Source organism: Polypterus senegalus, chromosome 11 (genome assembly GCF_016835505.1).
Source record: "Polypterus senegalus isolate Bchr_013 chromosome 11, ASM1683550v1, whole genome shotgun sequence".
In the NCBI taxonomy this organism is placed as follows: Eukaryota; Metazoa; Chordata; class Cladistia; order Polypteriformes; family Polypteridae; genus Polypterus; species Polypterus senegalus.
The window spans coordinates 115,988,100-116,010,607 of record NC_053164.1 but is presented as its reverse complement, the minus strand read 5'-3'; the positions used below and the strand labels follow the sequence as shown (position 1 = coordinate 116,010,607).

Below are 22,508 nucleotides of genomic sequence, written 5' to 3'. Positions count from 1 at the left end.
TCAGCTCAGAGCAAATGAGATGAATGGGAGGGATATGATGGCGTGACTCCCCACCCGCCTTAACTGTCAATCCCCACAAACACAGTCTCGGAATTTGCATAAGCACACCCCTTCACCTACAATTTTAACTTAGTTACAAAGTGATCAAAACTCTCGTTTATATCCTGCGTCCTCTCATTAAACTTGTATCCCGCATTACCTGTGGGCATGTGAAACGCCAGGGTAGCCTGTCTATGAACTTAATTTAAAGTTTAGGTTTACACCTTGCTTTCTTTCCGAGGTAGCAGCACTCATGAATATGGTAGTATATGTCACTCACTCGCTTCTTATTGTTTCGCTGCCTTCTCAATTATATAATGCATGTTTTCTTAAGAGCTTTTTGGAGGTCTTCCTGGTTTTCTACGCACTGCGTTGACAGTCAGTTCACGTGATCACGTGGGAGGCGTGATGATGTCACACGAAACTCCGCCCCCCCACGTCATTCCAGCTCAACTCCATTACAGTTAATGGAGAAAAATACCTTCCAGTTATGACTATTAGGCGTAAAATTTCGAAATGAAACCTGCCCAACTTTTGTAAGTAAGCTGTAAGGAATGAGCCTGCCAAATTTCAGCCTTCTACCTACACGGGAAGTTGGAGAATTAGTGATGAGTCAGTGAGTGAGTGAGTGAGTGAGTGAGTGAGTGAGGGCTTTGCCTTTTATTAGTATAGATATATATATATATATATATATATATATATATATATATATATATACACACACACACACATATATATATATACATGTCTACATATATATATTAGGGGTGGGACTCGAAAAATTAGTCTAATTAATTGTAATTAATTAATCTTGATTAATCGCATGTAATCACACAAGAAAATTTGTCCCAAAGCGCAAATGTTTTTTTTAATTTAAAAGGGTTTTAGTGGGCGACAGAATCAAATAATAGACATGGACATGAATATTGTAAACTCAAGGTCTTTTAATTTCTGAAAAAAAATGCATTTAAACTGCATTTTAGTTCAAAACAGAAACAAAAATATCATCCCTGGCTAAAATTGGGCAGACTTAAAAATAAAGTGGTATTCTAAGTACTTTAAGTACATGTTCAGAATGGCATTGTCTTTAAATAATAATAACAAAAATTTCAACATAAAGTGCAGTTTTTCTTCTTAAAAAATAAGGCAGAAAAACAAAAGGTAATTTGACCAGCTTCACCTTTATACTCCGAGTAACCTTAGCCAAAATTATTTAGTACATTAGGCTAAAACAGTGTGATCATTGAACATTCTGTAATTAGATGTAATTAAAATTACTAACGGTCAGGGAAGTCCAATGAGCCCCAGTAAAAGCCACAAAGTCCGCTTTCTGTAATGCATCTAAATTTGCTTGCTTTTCAGTGTCATAAAGCTGTTTAATTTTACTTGAAAGTCTTTCGGCACAGCAGTTGGAAAGTTGGATAACCTGACGCTAACTGTAGCATATTTTCCAACCCCCTATCTTTCACCACTGTTAGTGGTCTACAGTCCAAAGTAATCCATTTTGCAAGAGAATTTGTAAGTTTGACCGATGTTGTCTTACGAATTTTGGTCCTGAAGCCAGTCATTTCATCAGGTTTGAGCTGCCAAAACATTTTGTTGGTACTTGAACTCGTACTGGTAGTGCTAACATCATACATAGTTTCTGTGCTCGCTGTAACATGTTTTGCTTTTAGATGATACCGTAAGGTTGAAGTGCGTCGGTGGTATGCAAATTCCTTTTTCACAGTTTGCACAAAAAACACGCTTTTATCAAGGCTTCCATCGGGTAGTCTTTCAAAATTGAATTTGCCTCCGATTAGTCCTAGCAACGCGCTTTCTTCCATTTTTGTAGTTCTGATGTGTGCATCAATGTAATCGATGTACCAGAAAATCATGCATTGACAAAAGTTCCCCTTTGCTTGGAATGCAAAGTGTGATTAAATGCGTTATTTTTTTTTACGCGTTATGGAGCACATGCATCGAAGCTTCTGAGCTGTGCTTGTGCTAAGAAAAGGTAACATTTTAAAAATAACATAACATGATTGTCAATGTAATCTTTTGTAGGGTCTGTCCCTGAGACTTATCAATTGTCTTACTGGAAATTGGAGGTGTTTGAATTGAAATGGGAGATCAGAGGGTGTAACGGGGATGCGAGGAATACAAACTCTCTCCCCTGAGCAACCGGCAGTAAAAATAGTTGCCTAAATTAGGTTCTTTTGCAGACACTTGACCTGAAGTCTCGTGCCGTTACAAAGTCTCAGTGGCTGTAAGGTTTTCAGTAATATTATTGGTGTCCCAACACTCAAAATTAGATTATTCTCAGTAGTGCCTGGAGAATTCAGAGTGTGGAGAAGTCCTAGAGACAGCGTGTGTATTAACTTATGGATTTTTCTGTGAGTATTTGGTGGCAGCGTCACAAAGTTGCTTCCGCAAGACCGCGTTAGCTTCGGAGCTCAGCTCAGAGCATAATGAAGTGAATGGAAGGGGAGATGCTGACGTAACTTTCCCCCTGCTTTAACTGTCAATCCCCCCCACAAACACAGTCTCTCGAAATTTGCATAAGCACAGTCCTTCACCAGAAATTTTAACTTAGTTAGAAAGTGATTAAAACTCTTGTTTACACCCTGCGTCCTCTCATTAAACTTGTATCCCGCGAATATCGTGCTAGTTGTGGCATGACAAACGCCAGCGGCAGCCTGTCTATGAACTTAATTTAAGGAGCGTGTCTACAAACTTAATTTAAACTTACGGTTTACACCCTGCTTTGTTTCCGCAGTAGCTGCACTTATGAATATGCTTGTATGCTTCACTCGCTTGATATTCTTTTTCTGCCTTCTCAATTGTGTTAAGCGTCTTTTCTTCAGCGCTCTTTTGAGCTCTGCCTTGTTCTTTACGTACTGGGGTCACAGTCAGCTCACGTGATTACGTGGGAGGCGTGATGATGCGAGACACAACTCCGCCTCCCACGGCCATCGAGAAGCAGTCTATTACAGTATATGGGCGACAAAATAGGTTCAAGTTATGACCATTATATGTAGAATTTCAAAATGAAACCTGCCCAACTTTTGTAAGTAAGCTGTAAGGAATGAGCCTGCCAAATTTCAGCCTTCTACCTACACGGGAAGTTGGAGAATTAGTGATGAGTGAGTGAGTGAGTGAGTGAGTCAGTGAGTCAGTGAGGGCTTTGCCTTTTATTAGAATAGATATTTATATTTTTTAGACATCAGACACTAGAAGTTGCTGTTGAACCCTTCTCTTCGTTGTCAGTCTGTAGCAGCGAAAAAATAAAAGCAATAAGAGTTATAACAGACGTCATTGAAGTGGATCATGAGTTTGTGTAATGTTAATGAAAATGGCCAGGAGGGGTCACTAAAGAGGTGAGTGTCAAATGCTTCGAAGCTTCGATACTATTTCCGACACAATTGCTTCAAATGTTTTGATACTTCATGAGGCTTCACTCCACCCATCACTACTCAGAAGTGTTTCCATATACAATATTGTTACGAGCTACTCTAGACTTTTGTTTTTTACTCTAATTTGGTGTTTACCTTAAATGGGTCCTGCCCTAAATACCCACTTAAGTTGCTTATTAATTAACTCACCTGGATTATGGGTGGGGTGTAGGTTTATAAATTAAGCTTCTTTGGGTTTTAGGTCACAGAGAGTGTGTGTGGGCGGAGCAAGGCATGGAGAGTTAGGGTTGGATGGTCTGGCTTTGGGTTTTTGGTTGCTTATTAAAGAAATATAATTGCAAGCTAGCCATCTAAGTAATACATGCAAATAGTTTGTATTTCCCTGTAAACTTTGTGAAATTAGACAGCTATGTTAGTGTGGTTCTCCTGACTTGCTTGTTTTGTGTAATTTTCTCCATATTTTGTGTGTTGTGTTTTTTTGACAATAAATGGAGCCTGTTTTTATTTAGGTTTTTGTGTTTTGTCTCTCTCCCTCTCTCTCTCTCACTTGTGTATGGCCTATTTATATATATCCCTAGACTTTTTGGTAGGCCGTAACAATATATAGGTGCTGATCTATTGAGTACTCTGTTGCTTTAGATTTAATATCCTTAATGAATCTATTACTATTGATATTTATTATCACCTTGTTCTCACACTTGCCCCTTTTTATTATATTTCTTTTGTCTTTTCATTTTTTAATGCTGCACTCTTTTCTTATTCTGATATGCAGTATTTTATTCTTCTTCTGTTTTTTATTCACAGTGTTATCACTTAAGTATTTCCTTCCATTGACATATAATATTCCTTGCATTAATTAATTGCTATTGTTGGGAGAATCACATGTTTTTGGTATGCTATATTACCTAGCATTTCAGAGAACTGGGGCTATGAAGAGTTTGATGAGGAGCCTCATTTGGGAAGACCATGTTGTAGGGGGTTTCATGCTACTGGTGTGGGACAGGGAGAGGGAGAGACATAGTCATAGTGCAGTTAGCATAATATTATATTTAATGAAAAAGCTAGACACTTCCAAATGTAAAATTTCACACAAAGTTAAAAAAATCTTGATATATATAATGTTTAGCTCCCACCCAAGAAGATAAACTCTTTGGAAACAAAGACCACATAATAATGAGAGTTCTTTAAAATGACTAAGAAATGTTAAATCCCTCACTCATGAGTTAGGAGAAAATTAGTTTTCTTACGTCTCAGTTCTATGACTGTAGATATAAAATTTCTATAAGAGATGCATGAAAGTACCAGGGATCAGTTTCAATGGAAAAGAAACTAGATTTGTCAATCATTTAATTTCACCTTTAACAAGAAGACACTAGGAGTGATTTTGATCAACAGGGCAAGCTCTTTTATAGCTGCTAATGGGGCAACAGCAGACCTCGAATGATGCTATATTATAGCGATGGAGAAATTAAACTAAATTAAAACAGGTGTGATTAGCATATACTAAATGTACTAAACTCAGATGATGAAGAATTTATGATCGAACTTCTAGGGGCAATCCCAAATATGAACTTGTTTAAGTTCATAATGTTAGGACATGCTGATTGTGTATTAGACCCTGGTTCGGATCAGTCAAAAATGCATTATTCAAACACTGCATTGCTCAAACCTGCTTCGATAATGTTTAATTCCATTAAGGATTATTTTGAATACTCAGAGATTTATTCATTTTTAAAGGTAAGGTTTGTTATTTTGGTATCAACCATTATCTCCGAACATGCTCCCCTGATTGCGGAATTTAAATCACTACATTCTAGTGATACAACTTATTATTAGCAACTAAACCAATTTATTCCTGGCAATGAAGACTTTATTAAATTATAATTTCTGAAATCCTTTTTGAACAGAAACCAACACAAATCTAATACTGTGTGTACACTTTTGGACAGGCTGAAAAAATATCTGAGGAGATACAGTATTGCATATGTATCTTTTTAGTATAAACATCAAACTAAACAGACAACAGAATTAAACTTCCCTTATGAAACACTATATAAAAAAGTTTGCCACTATAAATAGTAAACTACAGGAGCAATTATTCTTCAAAATATATGCATTAGTAAGTATATTTGATCTCCATTGACTTCTGCAATGAGCATGTTTTAGGGTAAATACTACAGACTTGCAAATAGCTAGTATTTTTGATGCTGTTACATTAAATCCATTAACCAGCTGATTCCTTATGAAAGAAAAAGGCTTTAATCAAGGCACTATGTACTGTATTATACAATATGTCTGACAGACTGACCCTACTGGCTATAGCAATAGGTGGTAAACCAATCATGTGGTGGCTTAGTCATGTTTAATGCAATTTGTGCCTTAATAAATCTTGAATGTAAACAATTATCAGAGAACTGTGCAATTATAAAACTATTTGCCAAGATTTTTTTATGTATAGAATCAAACTGATGCTGTTCCTAAAAAGTTGGAATAGTCCTCTTTTTAATTAATTGGCATTAATAAGTAATTCCAGTAATTGTCAATACTTGGTTAGTGGTTAAAAAAATGAATTATTCTACATTGACCTTTTATAGAAACATGGTGATTCAGTGGTTAGTAGTGCTGCTTAACAGCATCAGGCACTCTGATTTAATTGCAGGTTCAGTGATGACCTGTGGAGATTGTACTCATTCTCCCTATTTTTGCAGAGATTCTTACTTCTTCTACTACAAGAACTGTTTAAATGATAATGCAAGTTCAAAATTTCGACGGATGTTTAGAAATAAAATTATTAACTTTTTGGAAAACATTTGGCCACTGGAGGGCAATCATAAATTTTCTAAGATCATTTACATTTCAGCTAATATCTCCCCACAATTTTCTTATAGTGCTGTTGATCGACATTTTAAAACCACCTAGAAAATGTAAATCTGTTTATATGTCAATATAGTATAGTTTGATAAATAAATATGGGGTAAATACATCATTTTTAATAAAAAACTTTTTATTCTATAATTCAAACACATTGCAAAATGTGCAACAATTTAAAGGGAACATTCTTTTAAAATATGGTGCATTACCAACCTGCTGTACATATCTATCTGTTGTTTTCCACATGTAATAGTACTCTATGATGCTGGTTAATGATTTCCAAGGAAGCTGAAAAAGAACAAATAGAAAACTTTTAAAATAAGGTTTCAAACATTGAGCAGAAAGTATATACAAATAGTTTACTTTTCAAATTAAAAAAATATGTAAATGTACAAGCAGAATGAGGTATTACTGAAGTTGTGATACTTATACAAAATAAAATAATGAACTGGACACCAGTCCTGCCTTATATAGTAGAACAGCACAAACATATACTGTATATTATTATTTTCCTATAATTTACCTAAACTTGTGACAAATGGTTAAAAAGATCTTCAGGGCTGCAAGAAGAAGAAATTCCATAGAGATGATGAATTTTAGAAGAGTAGTTTTGTTCTAGATAGATAGATAGATAGATAGATAGATAGATAGATAGATAGATAGATAGATAGATAGATAGATAGATAGATAGATAGATAGATAGATAGATAGATAGATAGATAGATAGATAGATAGATAGATAGATAGATACTTTATTAATCCCAAGGGGAAATTCACATTATCCAGCAGCAGTATACTGATACAAAGAAACAATATTAAATTAAATAGTAATAAAAATGAAAAAAATAAAAATAAAATTAATGTTAGCATTTACTCCCCCGGGTGGAACTGAAGAGTCGCATACTGTGGGGGAGGAACGATCTCCTCAGTTTGTCAGTGGAGCAAGACAGTGACAAATCTGCCTGGAGATGACACTTTTCAGTGGATGCAGTGGATTATTCATGATTGACAGGAGTTTGCTTAATGCCCGTCGCTCTGTCACAGATGTTAAACTGTCCAACTTTACGCCTACAACTTCTACTTTGAGTTTCAACATTAGAACATTAGTACAATCTGGACTAGAACAGGCAATTCAGCTCAAAAAATCTTGCCAGTTCTTCCTACTTAATTCTCCCAAGATAACATCACGTCTAGTGTTGAAAGTCCCTAAAATCCTACTGTCGAACACACTACTTGATAGCTTATTCAATGTATCTATGGTTCTCTGAGCAAAGAAAAACTTCCTAGCATGTGTGTGAAATTTACCCTTAACAAGTCTGTAACTGTGTCCCTGTGTTCTTGATGAACTGATTTTGAAATAACAATGTCAATCCACTGTACTAATTCCCTTCATAATTTTAAACACTTCAATCATGTCTCATCTTACTCTTCTTTTACTTAAACTGAAAAGACTCAGCTCTTTCAATCTTTCCTTATAGTTCATCCCCTGTAGCCCTGGAATCAGCCTAGTCACTCTTCCCTGGGTTTTTTCCAGCTCTGTTATGTCCTTTTTGTTGCCTGGAAACCAAAACTGCACACAGTACTCCAGGTGAGGTCTAACAGCGCATTATAAAGCCTTAGCATTAGCATTCTTAATGTCTTCTGAGCACCATCTGGCAGTTGATAGTGTCAAGTCTACTACAACTCCTAAATCCTTCTCATAAGGCCTCTCATATTTCGACCTCCCATTGTATATTCAGACCTAATATTTTTATTACTTATATGTGATACTTTACAATTAATTGCAAAGAAATTTCATCTACCACAAATCTGACAAAGCCTGTATGCTGTCCAAGTTCCTCCGTAATGATTCAATGGATTATGGATTATCTGCCAATCCAACTATCTTGGTATAATCTGAAAATTTAACCAGTTTTTACTTATATTCAAAATCATTTCTCTCTATTATAAAAAAAAATCTTGGAAAGGAAAACCAGGTAGACGAGACATGATCATCTCGGAAGTTCTCGGAAGACACTTAAAAGACCTGCGAGATAAAAGAGATTGGTCACAAAAGAAATTGGTCACGGAGGGTCTCGTGGGGACCGTAAACATGAGTCTTGGTGCCCAGAGATTGTCCCAGGACCGTCTCGCGGGGACATGGAACATGAGATTCTTGCAAGACACACCCTACTTACAACCAATATTAAATAAGACCACGGGCAGCAAAACACTCAGCCTTGTAAAGGAACGTAGCACACACAGATCCTGTGCTCTCAGTTCATATAAAGCGTATAAGGACAATACATTCTAGATGAAACGTCAACAACTAAGCAAAGAAGAAAGAGCAACACGAAGAAAAGAGACTCAAAAGCAGGTGGAGAGAAAAAAATGCAGATAAGAGATTACGAAAGCAGTGGAATTCAGAAGGCACAAAAAAACGATGACGCGATACACATGGAGAGAAAGGTAAAGAATATGAAAGCAGTGAAATTCGAAAGTACTGTAGCATCCCAGCCAGGATGAAGCCTTTTTTTTTAAGTAACTGTTAGGTCTGATTGAGGGAGGGTGGAGTACAGCACAGAAGACTGACAGCAGGGTATTGATTGAATTGGTAAGGGGGAGACCCGGGGGAGGAGGGGTTGGAGAGGGTGCTAGAAGGTTGTGTTTGGGGTTACGAAGTCGGCTATTGTTCAAGTAAACCTTTTGTGAGACTTTACTATATCAGTCTGTTTTTTTTACTTGTTCTCTTTTCGAGCCGGATGCGGAGGTTGCTACAGTATCAACAAAAAGATAGTAAAGATCACATTAGCGCAAACAAAAAGAAATTAATCATCAGGAACAGGTGTAATGGAAAAAATAGCAGGACAAAGCGAGATCAGAAAAAAAAGGCAAAGAGTAGAAAACAGTAAAGTAAAACGTCATAAAGAGGTTCAAAAACGAGGGGGCGAAACACATAAAGAGCAGGTTATAGATAATGAAAATAGTGGAATTCAAAAGACACAAAAAATCATGGCGCGATACACATACAGAGCAAGTTAAGAGAATATAAAAGCAGAAAAATTTGAAAGTATCAAACAAAAGATAAAGATCGCATTAGCGCTAAAAAAGAGAAATGATTACTTGGTGAAATAACGGAAATACGAATAGAGATCGAATATACGGACATAGGTGATATGTCAGAATTATGGAAATATTGTAAGGTTTTAAAGTATAAGTCAGAAACTTGTGGATTCTCTAATTCGTGTTGCAATCAGGGAAAAGTAGTGGGAGGCATATCCAAGAGAATTAAAAGATTTGATGATTGGGATATGTGAAATCCACAAACAGTCAGTCAGTCAGTCATTTCCCAACCCGCTATATCTGAAAACAGGGTCACGGAGGTCTGCTGGAGCCAATCCCTGCCAGCACAGGGTGCAAGTCAGGAACAAACCCCAGGCAGAACGTCAGCCCACCGCAAAATCCACAAACACTACAGGCAAAATATACGAGTCTACAATAATCTTTTTGCCTTTGCATCATTCAATGCACAAAACATAGATTTACACAATAATGAAACTTACACTATGAGAATATGTAGTCCCGCAACAGTTAAAGAAACAACAAGTTTAATTTCAAAGAAAATACAATTCGGTCAAGTCTATATTTATGATCACGGAGAAGCAATCCAGTTTTAACAGGCGACAAGAAAAGTAATGTAGTATATATTCCGCGGATAACATTAGACACCAAAGGAGATTTTCATATGCCATTCGTATTCAAATGTTTACAGTTTCCCGTGAGAATAGCTTTTGCTATGACAATTAACAAATCACAGGGACAAACATTAGAAAAAGTCAGATTATTTATTAGAGAAAAAGAAATGATATTCACTCACGGGCAGTTATACATTGCGTTGTCACAATGTATCTCCAAAACCAAACTCAAAATTCAATGCGATCTTGAAGAAAAGGTAATTCCAAATATTGTTTTTACTAAAGCTTTAAAGTAAAAGTGCAAATAATGAAATGGAAACAGTTCCAAAGAAAAAAGAAGCTTTCAAAATTGTATATCCGATTAACCAAACACAGGGGTTGGTGAGCGAAGCGAGCAGGGGGCAAAGCCCCCTAGTATATAAATATTAAAAACTGCAGCAACCCTAGAACTGACCCCTGTAGAACAGCCAATTCTGATAAGGTTCCTCTCACCATATTCCTCTACTTCCTGTGTCTCAAACAATTTTTCACCTATCTATAAACAACACCCAGAACTCCCTCTTCTTTTAGTTTGATATCCAACTTCTCATGTGATACCTTATCAAATAATTTTTTAAAGTGAAGATAAATAATATCATATGCTCCACTTTGATAATATCTTTTTGTTGCTTCCTTATACAGTTCTAGCAAGATGGTAAAATATGACCTCCCTCTTCTGAACCCATGTTCGGTTCAGTAAAATTCCTTATTTTGCCATGTGTTGCTTCAAACTTTCCCTTAATAATTCCTTCCATTAATTTGCCTGTGATGTATGTTAAGCTTAGTGGCCTATAGTTGCTTGATCTGCCCAATCACCCTTTTTATATAATGGGATAGTTCTTCGGAATTTCCCCCATGTGCAGTGACTTCCTAAAAATATGTACTTGCTAACTTCCTTAAGAATTCGAGGATAAATATTATCTGGTCCTGGTGATTTTTTTAAATTTCAGCCTATTTAATCCAAGTAGTAATTTTCCCTATACAATTTCCAAATTACTCAGTACCTCCATTGTAATCCGGTTTACCACTGGAAGGTTAGAAAAACTCAAGTTTAAAGCATCTGCTTTTTCACTGTCTGTGTTTTTTTAATTCCCTTTACTGTTCTTATGCACTTCACCTCCTCCTTGACTGTTCTTTAACTACTAAAATACTGAAAGGATCTCTTTCGGTCATCTTTTATCTTATCTGCTATATTCCTCTCTAAAATGCCTTTTAGCCTCCCTAATATACCTCTTAATGGTTGCCCTAATGTTCTCATATGCCCTTCAATTCACACTGGAGGTATTAATCTTATACACCTTATACAGCTGTTTTTTCCTTTGCAACTTATTTTCAATTCTTTATTAAAATAGTTTTTATTGTGGAGTTTTTTTTTTAATTTCCTACTAACTCCAAATTTAGGAATGCACCTGTCCTGCATTATATTTAGAATGTTTTAAAACCTGTTCCACTGCTTCTCAATTGTCTCCACAATTTTAAAGCTTATACCAGTCCATCCTTAGACTTTCACTGAAGCATTAGCCATATCCGCAAAGATACATTACTTACTGGGACTGCTACTGATATTCTGGGCTGCTTTACTGTTAAAATACGTCTACATACTGTATAATAGTTAACATATATAGATAATACAGTATTAGTATTGTATGGATTACTAGTATTATTATTGCCAACACTGTTTGTTAAGGGGTACTTTTTAATTGCTTATGTACTGTATGTGGTTTTTGTACACATTGTTAGAAAGAACAGGAAGGACTTTTATTATGAATTGGCTGATTATAAAGCATGTTTATTTATAGTACAGCACTCCACCTGACAACTATTGGAATTTAAAATATGCTGTGACACATACAACAGATAAATGCAACTTTTATTTACTGAAAAACTCAATCTGGACAAAAAAGGATTTAGTTGATTGCAGTATTATTTTAGATCTGTAATAATAAGCCTTTAAAAACAAAAATGTGAGAATAAATTATTTAATCAGCCAGCAAAATAAATGTCTTAGTAACAGAACTTTAAAATAATTAATGTGCTAATGTACTGTATACTACATTCACTACAGACTGAGCTCTGTTAATATTGTTCTGGCTACACCCTGATACAAATCTATGGTAGACAAACATACAGTACGTTGTTTTTTTCATGTCATTCTAAAACCAATGCCTCTAAACTATTTTGACCTTTCTTGATTGTAATAGTTCTCGATTTAACAAATATATCAGGTACTGTGTGCTAGAAATCAAAGTAAACCTTGTAGGCTGGCCAAGGAAAAGCTGTCAGGTGAAAAACAACAAATATGACATTTTTTCTGTTACTCAGCATAATGTCTTTTTAGTAGCTAGATACTTTGTAGACAACTGTGCAGCTCTTTTCATATTATCAGATGCCATCTCTGACTAATCGGCTTCCCTCTGGGCCTCATCTTGTACACATCATCTTGGCACACCTCTTCATAGAATCATCCTATGTCTTTCAATCCAAATAACCAAACCTACTTCAGTCTGTTTCTACTCAGCACAACACATATAACTTTCACAGCAAGTCTTTCTCTTTACTTAGCATTCATCTTCTTTTATTCAGTGACATTCCACATATCCATCTGTCCATCTAACAACAAAAGTTTATTGCACAAGTACAGCTTAGTTAAAGTATAGCTCTGGCATGGAATTTACTTTCTTGACTATTCTTTGGATTCTTAATGTTATTTAACATTGCTTCTGGTGTTCTGGAGACCATATAATCCACTGGTCATATATAGCTTGCATTTCAAGCCATTTTTATTAATTCTTGATTCACTGCTTTACATTCCCTGATTACAACATTGTTTCTTGTTTCTCGAATATATTTACAATTTGGTTCTTGTTAAATGTGATTTTCTTGGTCTTTGAATCTTTCTTACAAGACAAAGATTTCTGGTTCACATCTTGGGCTTGTCTTGTTTTATACTCTGAACTATATTGACATTAAGATTCCAAATGCAATTAAAATCTGTTGCTGCCCTGTGCGCTCAACACAGCAATTAAGTGCCAGCAATGATAAAAGATGTTATATTTAAAACATGCTTAATCAGATGTCAAACTTGATTCTTGAATATACAATATGGACCAAATTAGTGCTTTCTTAAAAGTTAGTTTTCTGACATTTGACTTTCCGGTTAGCTCAAAATTTATGGTTCTGGATTATATGGGTTAAAGACCATGCAAAATCACACATGCTTTTGTTTACATATACAAGTAGTTGTTGTCAGCGTACTCTTCATTATTATCCACACTAACCATATTGCAAGTGTTGGTTATTAAAGCAAAGGTGAAATGCATCAACTATGAAGTCTTCATCAGTTGTATAAAGATGTATAAGTTAATAAAAAGAAAAGGATTACATGTTTCCTTGATTTCCCCAATATTAATTTTTTTCCCAATTTATTTATGGACAGAAAATATACTTACAAAGTCTTGTCGGATGTCAGAAAAGTCCTTGCCATATTTCTCCAGTGCCTCCTCAAACAGATTTGCTTCAGAAGCTGACCACTCTTCCATTTCATCCCGACAAAGCACTGGGCCTCCTTGGGGGACTAGAGCTGTGATGGCACATGACATATCATAATTGCTCTTGTGCAATGTGTCCATGGCATGAAACTAAACATGAAAAAAAAATTTAAATCCTTTATTATTTTACTAAAATATCTGTTGTTAGTTTTAATTAATTTAGTTAGTTAAATGTCCCAAAGTAGAGCTTAACTTCTGACACCAGGTATACTACAGTCATTTCTGAGAAATTTCAAAATAGTTAAGTCAAAAAGTATTAGTCAACAAGTCAAATTACTACCTATTTGTGCAAGTTTATTAGTTGATTAATGAATTACGAACAAAGTGTCAACTCATCTCAGTCCTGAAAAGGCAGATACTGTACTGTCTTTTATCCAGAGACACATTTAATAAGTGGGTGACATTTCTCTGTAATACTAAAACTAGAGCAGTAAGAATATGTGGAGAAAAAATAATTTCTCTTGTTGCTTCTTAAGTGACCCCTGGAGTCCCTGTGTTATTGCAATCAGGAAACAATGTATGCAACCAAATGAATTACAACTTTCTGACTTCACTTCCAAATTTTCCAACCAGAAAACTATAGTACATTGGAGGAGACTTTAATTGTGCTCAGTCTTTGCTAAGAATTGTTCATTGTTCATCAGCTGTGCCATCCTCGTGTAACTCAATAATTAGTCTTCTTAATAAACCATCTCTTACATATATTTCTTTTCTGGTTTGCCTTGCTTCTACCTCAAAACTGGTCCTGCTACACGCAGCTGACATGGCATTTCTCGATTCCTATTCGTCCTCTTCCAAACCCCTCCCCATGCTGCCAGCGGCTCCTCTTCAAAACCGGTCCTGCCCACACGGCATTTCTTGCCAATCTTCTGAAGTACGCTTACAAAATAAAGCAAACTCTGCATGCAGTGAAAATTTACTTCTCCAGCTAGATACCATGCTCAGAACCATCAAACCCTTCGCTAAATCATACAAACACATGCAATCAGGTTTAGCTACAGTAATGAATTATTATTAGTACAAAAATGTTTACTACAAAATTATATTGCTTACTAGTAATTTTCCCATTTTTACCCCTGTTGTTTTTCTTATTGAGTAAGCATGTAATACAATCAACTTTCTGAATGTATTTTTTCCAATACACAGCTAGGGGAAACCACACCTGGAAGATGTAGACGTAGCACTGGGAAAATGAATGAATCTACCTGGATAGGAAGCCACATCAACATACAGTTACAAGGCTGCCTATCCATCCACGATGCATGTCTTTAAATGCAGGTGGACACCACAGACAATCCATGCAGACACAGGGAGTATGTGCAAGCTTCACAAAGACAGTGACAGAGCTGAGAATTTACATCACATTTCCAGAGCTGAGAAACAGCAGAGATAGCCATTGCACCAACAATACAGTAACAAAAGAATAAAAACAACTAGAAGACATTCACATGCTGAGCACTCAAAGACATAATTTATTAGTGAACGGCAGGAATTGAAATTAATCTGATCATGCTGGACTTAAAAGTACCCTCAAGTCAAGGAGACTTATGAAACGTTTCCTCTTACCAGTGTTATATCTCTAGATGCTGCAGCAGCACTCATGTGTAAACTGGGCTGCCTGATGGAGCTGCTACAGTCCAGTGCTCGAGCAAAAGTGCCAACAGAGCTGTGGGACACAAAGGAGAGTGCTCAATAAGAAAAAAAAATGGAACTAGAAACCTAATGAAAATCTTGAGGGGGAAAAAACAAAGGGCTAGGATCCAAAGAAGTAAAGACAGTATGACTAAAAGAGAAAAACCGTGGAAATAAAGTAAATAAAGCATTGGACAGATCAAAAATAAATAATTGTGAGAGTTACAAAACAAAAGGCTGGGAGAAGTGAAATATTACATATTCATTTGTATTACTGTGGCAATACCCACATTAATTGTAAAGCCACAAAGGTGTCAGCACCCAAAACAATGATCTCTTAAAGATTGTTATCTGCCTCACAGATGTCAATTTCAAAGACTCCTTTCATACTGCAATATTGCTTTTCATACATCAAGAATTTCCTTGATATATGATTGGGTAAAATAATTTACAACTTGATTCAGTAAGACTCACAGACTATATGTGTATTAGTCCAGCTGGAATATTAGTACTACATATGAAGGATCAGATTTTACTTGTCATGTGGTGCTTACTAAAATTCTATAAAATTTGACATATGAGCTAAACAAACCAGGGGAAAATGATTAATGGTTTATCAAATATGCACAGACTTACTAAACATAAAAGTTTCAAGCAGATATACCACAACATTATTTTAATACATGTTATTTCATATTAAGCAGTAAAACGGTATTTGCCCTCTGACTAAGTTTCTGTATAATTGTTTGTTATTTCAATTTCAGTGAATCTGGCCAGATACTTTCTGGGTTATAGAAAAACAGCTAAAGAACTGCTCACATCAATATTGAGCCACTAGTAGAAAGAATACCCAGCTGTAATCCTGTCTGCTGAGGGATTTTACATGCTCTAAAACAGTGGGATGCTCCTGCACAACACTAAAATGCATTTACACTGCAGTGAAGTCAGGATCTGGAAAATAATGCAGATGTTTTGACTGTTATCACATTAAGTAAATGGAATATGAAAGTGCAGATTCAAATTACTCTATAAATGAAAATTAAGATACTAAAACAAAACAAAATAGCAATAATGGTCTCCTGGACGCTAAGATTTGGAGAAGTGCAATAGCTGTCACTACTCCAGCAGGAGCAAAGTGAGAGAAAATTGTAAGGGCATCAACTCTTTAGTTTTACATGCAACATTTTAAAAACTCACATAATTTTCTTTTACAAAACTAGAAGAGTGAGCAACATACTACTCTATGCACCTGTAAGCATAAAAAGCAGCACCATCAATGCTTATAATGACTTAAGCAATAAGAGCAAACTGACATCAACAACTGTTATTTATGATTTTAAACATTGCTTATTGTGCTCACCATGTTGCTACTGAATCCAAGAATGTTCTGACACTTCTCTTAGTGTTTACATATTACACACTCCAGTATCTCAGTTTCACTAAAGTATGCTTTCGAATTGGGGGTGCAGCTTAGGTGTTTACTGTTTTTATTCTATTTCCTAAATGCTTTTTAGCTGAATATTGGCTAAATGTTTTTTAATTCACATTATTAGTTTGTATACATGTTTATTCCATCATCACTCCAAAATATCTTTACACTGTCCATTTTCAGTAAAACTGGAGGATAACTTGGGGATAGTCCAACTTAGCATATAGGGTATTAGGTGTCTCAGTTCAGTAGGAGTGGGGTGGGAGTTTGCTTAGTGAATCTAATATTGTTAGGTTTGTACTTCTTGAGCATTAAGGCAATCATTTCTGACATTAGAGGCTGTGCAGTTCCTAGTCAGCCTATGTTTTGCAGCCAGTCTTAGAGAACAATGTTTAGTATCATTCTGTCCTTGTATTACTGGAATAAAAGCAGCATCTGCCTCTGGGTTAAATTCTGCTTTCAGTTTGTGATCTGTGGTGATTACTTAAGCAGTTCTAAAGTTGGTGGGAAACAACTGACGTGCAAATCAGCACTTTCAAATCTGTGGGCATGTGTGGCCATCTCCTAGAATATAGTAGGTTGCTTTTTGCAGGTGCATTTTTAAAAATAAAGGTGCCAGAGCAGTTCTTCAGAGCCATGCCATAGGGGAACCTTATTGGTTACCAAAAGACCCATCCACACGAAGGTTCTAGAAAGAACCTTGATTTTTCTAGATACATAACAGGATGTATGCAGTAAACAATCATGAATGGATACAGTAACAGACTGTGAAATAAAAGGTCTCTCACTGCATACAATAAAACATGGTAACTCCATGTTTTCTTAATCTGTTATTATCCTGCTAGGTAGCCTACAAAACATTAGAGATAAGGTTGGTTGAAGTAGCTGAAATTAGATCCCTTTCACATGTTTAACACTAGAATTACCAGAGCCTACGAAAAAACTCGTAATTCCGTCCCACCTTAAACTGCTTCTTAAATCCCTTCACACCTCTCCGCCAGCGTCCTTTGTTCTCTAAATGTGCTGATAAAGAGAAGCTCGGAGCAGCCGGCTATTCCATCCCCCACCAATTTAGAACGTGCACGAACTTCTCTCAGCTCATGCCTTGATTGAGTATCTGGGAGTGAAGTGGAGTTTTAGAGTGAAATAATAGATCGTTGTTTGGAACACACGCATTTCATGTCTGTTCCGTTTCTACAGTAATCTGTGTCAACACATTGTTAAAACAGAAACTTTTTTATATTCTAGTAGTAGATGACAAAATGTAGGCATAAACTATATAATGTATGAAGCCTGAAGTCCAAATAGCAAAGAAACATTTTCACAAGAATAACACAATTGCACTTTTATTCAAACATATAACTGCAGAAAGAAAAAGCCGCCTTAACATGCGACATTGACACCAGTTTACTATAACTGACTCCGTGGTTCAATAGATACAGCCCCGCTTGGGAATCAAGGGTCACGGGTTCGATCCTGCGCCCTCCCTTTTGAGAAGTAAACTGTTCTTAGTCTTACTGTTTTAGTATAAAACATACATTTGATTTCAGTCTGTAACAGCCGGTGCAATTTATGATCTTTGTAAAGGTTAGCTTTTTTTTTTTTATTCACTTTTCACTCTCTCAGTCGCGTTCAGAATCAATCCATACAACCCCATCTGACACGGCTGTTTTCACTAAAGACGCGCTATAGCTCTGCAGTGTACCACGATGCATACTAACGCCAACCCCCGGTTCTGACACACAAACGCTGGCGAAGCTGCCTTCTTCGTATCTCACCGTCACTTGCTTTTCTTTTTATTCAGTTTTATTGAGTGTTCCTGCCAGTCCCGCATGTTGCTGTATGCTTTTCTTTTGCACCCCAGGACATGCAGAAGAAAGAATGGTAAAGACCAACTTCGGCGCTATATGCAATCATCAGACACTCCCCATCTGCCCGTGTCGTTCAAACACAGGAACATATATTGGTGTAAAAGTATAACAAAAGTGCACTTTTATTCAAGTGCACTTTTCCCATCGCCTTTTCCTGTAAGAAGCAATGTACACACTTCTCTCTATGCTGTGGTTTCTATTACACACCTGAAAGAAAGAGACAATATATGTGAAAATATAATGCACTAATGCAATATTATTTGAAAACGAACAGCGTCAGATCGGGTGTGAATTTATGCAGGAACTGGAAATTCTCTGATGCGGACCTCCCCCAGGGAAGAAAGTACAGTGTCAGGTGCTCATTCAGTGTAATAGAAACCATAGCACAGAGAGGTGTGTACACGGCAACAAGTACACGTGTCGTAAATGTAGGAAGGACGGTCCTTGGGTGTGTGGGAACTGTTAATATTTGAATGTGATGATTTTATATAGCACGGAATGAAAATCTGCACTTCTTAGCATTGCACCATGCAAGCTGTCGTATCAATCGCCTACTGTATCTTGCTTTCTTTTTTCTTCGGTTATACAGGTAGTTTTGAATAAAAGTGCACTTGTTTTGTTTGCGAAATGAAGTGTCTGCGTGCACTTTTCGTGGCATTACACGTGTATTTTTGAGCATGCCCGTTTGAGCAGTATAAAAGTATTGAAAAGTATAACAAAACAACGGGCAGATGGAGAGTGTCTGATGATTGCATATAGCGCCGAACTTACTGCTCTTTACTATTCTCTCCTCTGCGTGCCCTGGAGTACAAAAGAAACAGAATACAGACGCGCTATAGCTCTGTGCTGTACCACTATGCATACTAACGCCCCGGTTCTGACACACAGGCGCTGGCGAAGCTGTCTTCTTCAGTATCTCACCGTCACTTGATTTTCTTTTTATTCAGTTTTATTGAGTGTTCCTGCCAGTCCCGCATGTTGCTGTATGCTGGATATGTTCATATGTATTGTCTCTTTCTTTCAGGTGTGTAATAGAAACCACAGCATAGAGAGAAGTGTGTACACTGCTTCTTACAGAAAAGGCGATGGAAAAAGTGCACTTGAATAAAAGTGCACTTTTGTTATACTTTTACACCAATATATGTTCCTGTGTTTGAACGACACGGGCAGATGGGGAGTGTCTGATGATTGCATATAGCGCCGAAGTTACTGGTCTTTACCATTCTTTCTTCTGCATGTCCTGGGGTGCAAAAGGGGGGGGTGGGCGTTAGTATGCATCGTGGTACAGCACAGAGCTATAGCGCGTCTTTAGTGAAAACAGCCGTGTCAGATGGGGTTGTATGGATTGATTCTGAACGCACTGAGAGAATGAAAAGTGAATTAAAAAAAGCTAGCCTTTACAAGGATCATAAATTGCACCGGCTGTTACATACTGAAATCAAATGTATGCTTTTATTTTAAAACAGTAAGACTAAGAGCAGTTTACTTCTCAAAACGGAGGAGCACAGGATCGAACTCGTGACCTTTTGATTCCCAAGCGGGGGGTGAGTCTATTGAGCCACGGAGGCAGTTACAATAAAGTGGTGTCAATGTCACATGTTTAGGCGGCTTTTTGTTTCTGCAGTTATATTTTTGAATAAAAGTGCAATTGTGTTATTCTTGTGAAAATGTTTCTTTGCTATTTGGACTTCAGGCTTCATACATTATACAGTTTATGCCTACATTTTGTCATCTACTACTAGAATATAAAAAACGTTTCTGTTTTAACAATGTGTTGACACAGATTACTGTAGAAACGGAACAGACATGAAATGCGTGTGTTCCAAACAACGATCTATTATTTCCACTCTAAAACTCCACTTCACTCCCAGATACTCAATCAAGGCATGAGCTGAGAGAAGTTCGTGCACGTTCTAAATTGGTGGGGGATGGAATAGCCGGCTGCTCCGAGCTTCTCTTTATCAGCACATTTAGAAGACAAAGGGCGCTGGCGGAGAGGTGTGAAGGGATTTAAGAAGCAGTTTAAGGTGGGACGGAATTACGAGTTTTTTCGTAGGCTCTGGTAATTCTAGTGTTAAAGAGCAAGACGTCCAATAATCCTCAATGATTTCATAGTAGATCTTCTTTTAAATGATAAAAATCTTTTATGAGTGACAGTCTGAGTATCTAAAATGTTGACTCTGATATTTTTACTTTTGCTTGTTCTAAGGACAGGCCAAACGCTGACCCAGAGTAAAGCCAAGAAATGATATACTGTACGTCAGCTGGCCTAAGAAAAACACATATAAACATTTTAACATTTCTTTTACAAACTAAAAGCCTGGGGAAAATGTTAAATGGTACTGGCAAAAAATAATATTCAGCTATGTAGTTTACAGTATTCTGCATTTACAGACGTTGTAGCATTAGGTGTCTATTTTGGACAAAATGATTATTTAAATTTACTCAGATAAATAAATAACAGTGTTTGCGTAACTGGGCTGTCCTCCTATTGTTATGGAATAACACTGAGCATTCTCCTGTAATAATAATGAACACTTTTCAGAATATGATTAATTTTCAGCAACAAAGTTTTAATACAAATAGGGGCCAAATCTATTGCTTGATGTATATGATGCTGTCAAAGGTCATCTTACTTTCGTTTTCTTAAATATGTATCGTGCTTGTTAGAAACAACACCTCACTCACCGAGCAATGACTAGAAACTGATCAATTTGCTTGTCAGATAATGGGCTTTCTGGTTCCCAAATCTTTGTTTCAAGTTCTTCCAGATTTCTGTCATCACTCTCACCTAAAACAATAAAAGTAGTTTAAAAAATCAGAACAGGAATTTGTACTTTAAGTACTCCTTGTACTTTTAAGACACATCTTTAGAATGTATTAAGTTCAAACTTTTCTAAACAATGGGCTTTATGATACATCCACAAGTATCTGAACTAAATCATTAATTTAAAAATAACACTGCTTCCCAACTATAAGAGTTGGCAATTTGCTAAGAACAGCTTTTGCAATAAAAGGTTTGTTAATAATTGTAACTGATTTTCTTTGAGCAGAGTGGAAAACAATAATGTACAAAGAATTTCCTTGTAGAATGGCCCCCACTGCATCAATAAAAAAAAATTAAAAACACAGAAAAGATCACTTACACAATTAAGAAACAATGTATAGTAAAATGAAAAAACTTACAAAAGGCAACATTCTTTATTGTAGAAAATAAAAGTTAGTCTTTTCAGGGTTTTTAAAATAAAAGAACTTTTGTGATGCAGAAAGATTGACAAGTTTACACATTCAAATCATCAGAAGTTGCTTATTTCTTAAGGAGCCGATTACAGTTGAGTATTTGAAACACTGTTTTATATCACATACCTTTCCAAGTTCTGTAATCTGTTATTGCAGCTTTCTCAACCTTTAAGTATTTGCGACCCGAGTTTTCATAACAGTTTTAATCGCCCCCCCCACACATTTTTTTGAAATGTAGATGCTTATTTTATTATACCTACTTAACTTTTATCGACATTTATCTAACTCTATATTTATTGTTCTAGTAACAGAATGTAGTTTAAGTTAATTTATTTTGGTTTCAACAGATGTTTTTTTCATATTTTTGATTCTTATTTTCTTTTTTTCACAACTTCGTGCCTCCCTTTTGTTACTTTGTGCCCCTCCCACAGGTTGAGAACAATTGTGTTATTGTCAGTCTGATCTGGGCTCTAGCATTAGGCATACATGTTTGAAGGACCAAAGTGTTGCTACACCTAATTTCTCCACAAACAAACTGTCTTCTCAGTTTGGTGTTGTGCCTAAGAGAATCATGTGTTAAAAAGTGTCAATCCCCTTAAGTCAGTTTTAAAGCTAGCTAGCTGGCCATAAAATAATACACCAATGTCTGCTGGGCTGTCCATCTTTATGCCAAGTAATGTAAAGTAACTGCAGATGCTCTAGCAGTACTGTTTTATCTGCAAGTACAGCAATATGATCCACTCATATCTTACTAAATATGGCTTATCAGC

The 22,508-nt window shown here is 36.3% G+C and overlaps 1 protein-coding gene across 2 annotated transcripts in view; it reads right to left on the bottom strand.

Moving 5' to 3' along the window:
- Window positions 1–22,508, bottom strand: part of LOC120539470 (metastasis-associated protein MTA1-like) — a 335,861-nt gene that overhangs the window by 108,974 nt on the left and 204,379 nt on the right. For both annotated transcript variants that reach the window (XM_039769548.1, XM_039769549.1), the window contains exons 7-10: window positions 21,187–21,289; window positions 15,133–15,232; window positions 13,468–13,656; window positions 6,519–6,593 (exon numbers count right to left, since the gene is read on the bottom strand). In XM_039769548.1, coding sequence (XP_039625482.1) covers window positions 6,519–6,593; window positions 13,468–13,656; window positions 15,133–15,232; window positions 21,187–21,289 — 467 coding nt within the window. The remainder of the gene's footprint in view (window positions 1–6,518; window positions 6,594–13,467; window positions 13,657–15,132; window positions 15,233–21,186; window positions 21,290–22,508) is intronic.